General features: G+C 33.9%; 1 protein-coding gene across 2 annotated transcripts; it reads right to left on the reverse strand.

The window, feature by feature from the left end:
• Window positions 1-515: 515 nt before the first annotated feature.
• Window positions 516-5,199, reverse strand: LOC132036496 (cytochrome P450 CYP72A219-like). 2 transcript variants are annotated; one of them, XM_059426850.1, is made up of 5 exons: window positions 4,818-5,199; window positions 3,907-4,124; window positions 2,669-2,913; window positions 1,860-2,244; window positions 516-1,178 (listed from the first exon to the last, which is right to left on the reverse strand). In XM_059426850.1, the coding sequence occupies exons 1-5, from the start codon at window positions 5,176-5,178 to the stop codon at window positions 753-755; spliced, it is 1,635 nt and encodes a 544-aa protein (XP_059282833.1). In that variant the 5' UTR covers window positions 5,179-5,199; the 3' UTR covers window positions 516-752. The 2 variants fall into 2 exon arrangements, with proteins under 2 accessions (XP_059282833.1, XP_059282834.1); XM_059426851.1 differs by lacking the exon at window positions 4,818-5,199 and having other exon boundaries at window positions 2,669-2,900; window positions 3,907-4,101.
• Between the last annotated feature and the right edge of the window lie 1,642 nt (window positions 5,200-6,841).

Consider the following 6,841-nt stretch of genomic DNA (forward strand, 5'->3'; position numbering starts at 1 on the left):
ACGACTTAGAAACACACTTGAATCGTAAGAGGGATTTCACTGGTAAATTTGAGAGAATGTCGTAGGTTAGATGATTTGCTTTTTGGTGTTTGATACTTTTTCCTTTGGTTTTCAGCGTGAAAGGGCTGCGGTAATGTTACCCCATTAAACTCCCAAGTTTTTTCAGTTTTTGGAAGAAAAATACTAGGGGTTAACTTAAATAGGAGTAAAATTTAAGGAAAACAAGAGATATAGGATATTAAATAAAAACGAAAGCCTGCTAACTTTTAGAGAAAGAAATCAACGTAACGTACCATAAAATTTCTTTCCTTCTAGGAAACAGACTTTCCTAATTAATCCTCACCACATAAGGAATGTAGATCCATATTTAACATTATTTACAAATCTTGTATTGTTGTTTCTTCTAATAAATACTCCTAATATTTCGGAAAGAAAAAACAAAATTCATTGTCTAATTACTTGCTGCCAGGTTTTCAAATTTTTTTAAAAGGATATTATTAACTCTCAAACCACGCTAGGAAAATTCTTTAACATTGATGTTGTTACTACAGGTGAAGAGCAGTGTCCTATTTGTCTTATTCATACTTCTCCTTGGTATCCGTAAAGGGAGTTTTCCACATAAACAATAACGTAATCGAATAATCTAGCCTATGATAGCAAGAAAGCAGAGGCAAGAGCTGCAAAATATTTCAACTTATGCTTGCTTAACATAGTTATTCATCCACTAAGGAAATTCATGCAAGTCCCTACACTTACAACCTGTGCAATATAAGAGAAGCTCCGTATTGGGGTTGCATTGTTATTGCAGACTGCGGAGCATGTGTGTAAGAAGGAGATAGCTCGAAGGAGAAGTGTTGCAGAATCATAGCCAAAGCCATCTTTGCTTCTATCATTGCAAAGTTTAGTCCAATGCATATTCTAGGTCCTGCGCCAAATGGGAAAAACGTCATTTGGCCCTTTGTTGCCTTTGAAACGCCTTCACTAAATCTCTCTGGCTTGAACTCTTTTGCGTCTTTGCCCCATACTTCCTTGTCATGATGCACTATAATTATTGGCAATAAAAGCATCACTTCAGCTGGTAAACTTAGTTCCCCTAGCTTTGTATTGGTCGTAATCTTTCGATTAAGCGCTCCAACCGGTGGATATAGCCTTAAGGACTCGTTTAAAATCATTGTCACCTATGATTAAAAAGAGTTTAGCGTTGAATTAGCATAGTAATAAAGAAATCAAGAACATACAACCAGAGGCTGATGGAGCTTTAGCTAGCTACATTTGACGGGTTCAACTGTATCCAATGATTTAATTTGCATAGAACACACACACACCAACCCCCTTCATCCCAATTGATGTGGTGCAGTGTCGCTGTGTGACTGGACACAAAGTTTAATAAAAGAAAAGATTTTTTTTTAAAAATTTATGGTCTAAAACAAACCAATATACATTTCTGTTCTCAAAGGTGAATAGACGATCTGGTATGTCTATGATGGATTCCACAATATAATCCATGTATTAACTCCCTTTTCCATTGAAATCAGTAGATTTCCGAAGAATCCTCAAGAACCATTTCAAGAATAAATTATCTCATTACAGGTAAAAATGAGAACAAATTAATTTGTTTCTAAATATCGAACAAACTAAAAAAGAAAATATGACACAGAAATTGGGATAGAGGAGGAAGTGCTAAAATTTCAACAAATATCCTGACGTATAATTTCAAAAACACAATGAATTCAGTGCGAAGAACTTTAAACATTGAACTCATCAAGTTTAAGTCCTCAGTCCGCCACAAAATAGATGTAGCGCCATATGTCGTGGAGATATTGAAATTAGAAAGAAGGTAAAGCTCTAAAATAACTTACAATTTTCAAGCGATTTAGTCCCTCAAATTCTGGCATGCCATCACCAAACACTTGCAAAACCTCTTCTCTAGCACGAGCTTGCCAGTCTGGATACCTGCTTAACAAAACCATAGTCCATACAAGCAAAACAGAGGTGGTCTCTTGCCCAGCAAAATAGAACAATTTACACTCCTCAATGACCTCTTTAATAGTCATACCAAAATCCTTGTTATCATGTTGTTCAATTTCCTTTAAGTTGGATTCCAACAATATGCCTAATAAGTCACCAGTATTGGCCTCCCCTGCTTTCATTGCCTTCACTCTTTTATCAATGATTCCCCTAATTGTTGCTTGAACTTCTTTTTCAATCTCCTTCATCCTTCTATTTCTCTTAGTTGGCAAAAACCTGTAAGTCAATTTAAGTATCAAGAACATGTATATCACAAGTAATTGCCATTTTGACTTCTTTTGCTGATACTATTTGGACATAGATGCGGCAAAGAAGGGTTTAAGTTATATACACTCGAAAAGAATTTTAACTCTATCAGTGTACGTTAACTTGTTATTGCAGGCACTACCCAAAAAAACAAAAAATAGGAATTCGCAACGGACAACTTCTGCTCCAAACAACAAGCATTCGTCGCTAATCCTATTTACCGACAGATTATCAAAAAAATATGTCAGCTATGGGCTATTTAGCAATAGATTAGTAATGAACTTCAGAACAAAATTCTTATTTTTTTGTAGTGAGGTACCTTAGCCTAAAAGATATATACGTTGTCAATATGCATAACTTAAACTCAAACTCGGGAAAAATGACTTTTTATTACCTCCATCCTGGAATATATAACGTGCGAGAAACTTCAATGACATGCTCAGCTTGTTCCTTTTGAAGCTCAAATATCTTTCGCCCTTCTTCATAATTGCTCCCAAAGGCTGTGCGAGAAATCGCTTCACTACTCAATCTTTGAAGGAAAGGCCATATATCGACTTCGCAGAATCCTTTAACTGAGACAGCCTCCTCCCATTGGCTCACCATCTCACTGCAACTCAAATGAAACGCTGGAAGCATATGCTGCACATTTGTGAACCATTCATTAGTACAAACCAACTGTATCTTTTAGAAATTTTCTCCCCTGAAAACTTGGGCTATATTTGCAAGCTAGAAAGGGGAAAAAAATGAAAATGAAAACAGAAAGAAAGCAGAGTTGATATAATGAATTTAAGATATCAATACAAGCCGATATACTTTCTTCTGTACTGCCTTAGAGATGTTTTGTATTGAATTGTGTGACGATCTTATTTAAAAGCTTTAATTGTTAATACTTCAGTTATATTTTCAACATGTCACGTGTAAGCCTGATCTTTTTCCTCATACGTCAAACACGTGAGCAATGGTGGAGAACTAAGATACAAGGGGAATCAACATCTAGTATATATATAGAAAAATACCTTTGACCCTACATATAAAAAAAAAAAAAGGCAGCCCGGTGCACTAAGCTTCTGCTATGCGCGGGGTTCGGGGAACGGCCGGACCACAAGGGTCTATTGTCCGCAGTCTTACCTTACATTTCTGCCAGAGGATATTTCCACAGCTCGAACCCATGACCTCCTATATATACAACATAATATAGACCTTTGACCCTATATATACAGCATAATTTTTCAATGAAGAGGATTCAGATGAACCTCCTTCGGCCCCCTAGTTCCGCCCCTCAATGGAAATATCTTATGCGTTAGAGTGGCGACGAAATCTGAATCTAAATTCTCTGCATATTCTACCATAGTTATATAAATCTTAGTTCACAATCCGGCAATAACAAGGATTTCCAGCTAATCTTGGTTCACAATCTGGCAGTAGTGATTTTCTAAAATACAGCACATAAGCTTAGTGACTTATGATACAAAATAAAACAAAGTGATTTTGCTACATAATTTCCTTAATTTGAGTGCTCGACTATCTATTTCATTTAAAAGCCCATACGATTAATAATGACGCACTTTCATTTACTTGATTAAACTTATATCTTACAACTTTTTCGATGGGAGAGGAAGGAATGAAGAGTACCTTTATCTTCTCCATATGGAAAGCAGGATTGAGGATTTTTCTGTGCTTTGCCCATTTATCCTCTTCGTAGCTTGCAACTCCTTGTGCTAGCAACCTGGTCAGGGGAGTTGATTTTGGCTTTTGATAGACAGGATGTTTAGTAAACACATCCCTTATTACCTTAGGGTCCCTTACAATTACCATAGGCTTCGGTCCAACCCACATAAAACAGTTTTTACCTGTAATAAATTGCAAGTTCAAAACTTTTATCTCAACATTTTCTTACATCCCTTAAGTATTGAAAACTTAGCCCCACCAAAAGTTGTGGCAGGTTTGTAAGTGCACCGTAAAAAATAGTAGGAACTAGCGACGGATAATTTCTGTGCTAAATGTTACTCCCTATGTTTCAAATTATGTGACACTTTTTTCTTTTCGAAATTCAAATTATGTGAACTTAGAAAACATTTTAAAATATATATTTTCATCGTATTGACATAGAGCAATTGCAACCTATAATATTTTTCCTACAATTTTTTAATATCTAAAATTAATTCTAAATTTTTGAGTTGATCTAATTCAATCTAGGTAGCTATAAATATTAGTCAAATTGACTCTCGAGTAAATGAAAAGTGCCACATGATTGGGACGGAGGGAGGAAAAATCAATGACTATTCTTATTTAGCAACTGATTAGCACGGATTATCAAAAATACTATTAGCTACGAGTTATTTAGCGAGAGATTAGCTACCCCTCCATTCTTAATAGAAATATTGAATTCAAACCCTGAAAATGGAGTCACCTTGGTAGGAAGAACTTTACTCCGAATAGGACTCCCGGCTCGTATTTGAATTAATCAGAACACCAAAATGGGTCCAAAAAAGCCATATGGGAAACAACAACAAAAAAAAAGAAAAAAGAAGAAGGAAACTTACCGTATTTCTTGATTGTTTCAACGAAATAAGGAAGAATTCTGTGTGCAATGTCATCATCAGAGACATTCAATGGTTTGGACTTAGCATCTTGTATACTTTTGGACAACTCTTTGAGGTCTCCAAATATTAATTTGTAAGAGTTCCCTTTGAGACCCTGTTTTCTTAAGCACTTCTCCAGTTTCCTTGGCCTAAACCATGCCCAATTCAACAATCTCCATGCATATATTACGAAAGTAACTCCAAATAAAAATAAGACTAAGTAGTAAACAATCTCCATTACTTTATTTTCCCCTAAGGGATTTAATGCGTTATATAAACTGTCATACTTCATACATATGCACAAGAATTTAGCTAAAGGCATGAGGCGTGGTGAAATATGGCCCTTTAATTAATAATTGAATACGACAAAAAAAACTCTTGATTTCCACCACAATTTCTCCTTTTTCATCACCGACAAGAAAGAAATATATATAAATGCAATAAATATGTACAGATGCTACAAAGACAACCTTCTAGAAAGAGTGTCATATGCTACATACGTTTATCCAATCGAGAGTTGTTAAATTATCACACCAATTTGACCTAAATTTGGTCATATTTATATAAAAATTACCATAATTTCTATTGTACAATTTTAAATTAAGATAAAATTTGAGAAGAAAAGATAGAAATGACATTAAGTAAGCATAAATTATTAAATTTGACCTAAATAATCATATGAATTTACCCCATCTGGACCATTGTGGCCAAAAGACCTTATTGTATCCAAAAATATCAATATAAATGTAAATCATTTTTTTTTATATACGTATACCAAATTGATCGTAAAAATTAATTGCATCACAACCTTCTAGAAAGGGCGTCATATTCTGCATACGTTTAGCCAAAAGTATCAATATAAATGTAAATCATTTATATATATATATATATATATATATATATTCAAAACCTTCTAAAAAAGATGTCATATGCTACATACATTTAGCCAAAAATATTTACTCAACATAAATGTAATTTTTCTTTTTCTGTATATATAACAAATTAATCATAGAAATTTAGTTACATCGGATGTTTACGTCAACCTGTATCAACTTCCTGGTTAGGTGATTCAATGAAGTAAGAATATTTGTTAGTCCACTCCACTTCAATATAATTTACATGAACTTATTTGACTGAGTAAGATACATAAAAAAAGAAAATAAAGATTTGAAACTTATAGTTTTAAACATATCATGACATTTGCATAGATATAAGAACTTTAAGATTTGTCATTTTGAATATACTATAAAAGTTTCTCATTAAGATAGGATGAAAAGTTTAAATTAAATTATTTTTAAATTTATAAAGGGGTCATAGTACTTTTCTAAATAGACTCAAAAAATAGGTTTACATGAATTGAGATAAAGGGAGTAACTATATGGTTGAGTGAAAGAAATTTATATATGAACATAAATATTCTGCTGATTTGATATAAATAATCAATAAATTGTCAACATAGATAAACACCACATAAAAATATTGTCAGATAAATATCATTTGGATAAGAAGTGTAGCTTTCTTCACTGCCTCAAATTCAAATAAAAGTTCACATACAAGTTAGAGTAGCGATAATGAACCAATGGCTTTTTGTGCAAAATCTTACGTATACCCATTTATATATTGTGGTGTTTCGAGCCACGAAGATTGATTTGGGTGGACCGTTCATACATGATATTTTTTGTTGCGTGTTGGTTTCAAACTCTCAAAGTCTGATATTTTTTGGTTTTCTATTCAATGTTATTGGGATCCAACTAAATTGAGATCACACATTATAGAGCCTATTTTTGGGCAACACTTTCAACAGAATTTATTTCATTTTCGGAGCTAGAATCCGAGACCTCTAGAAGGACCCCAAGTCATCCCACCACAACCATATTGGTCCAAAGTTTAATTAGATTCTAGAACCATCCATGGATTGGGATGGAAGTATGTAGCGTTTCTTTGGTAAGCGGAAGAGAAGTAGCATTCACACATGAATGTTTAAA

Source organism: Lycium ferocissimum, chromosome 11, assembly GCF_029784015.1.
Source record: "Lycium ferocissimum isolate CSIRO_LF1 chromosome 11, AGI_CSIRO_Lferr_CH_V1, whole genome shotgun sequence".
NCBI lineage: Eukaryota > Viridiplantae > Streptophyta > Magnoliopsida > Solanales > Solanaceae > Lycium > Lycium ferocissimum.

Bases quoted from the DNA above. Each gene is read 5' to 3' on its own strand.
- LOC132036496 (XM_059426850.1), bottom strand. From the start codon at position 5,178: ATGCCTTTAGCTAAATTCTTGTGCATATGTATGAAGTATGACAGTTTA. The intron at 4,125-4,817 runs GTAAGTTTCCTT...AATTTATTACAG, and splicing joins TGAAACAATCAAGAAATACG to GTAAAAACTGTTTTATGTGG. The intron at 2,914-3,906 runs GTACTCTTCATT...ACAAATGTGCAG, and splicing joins TCCATATGGAGAAGATAAAG to CATATGCTTCCAGCGTTTCA.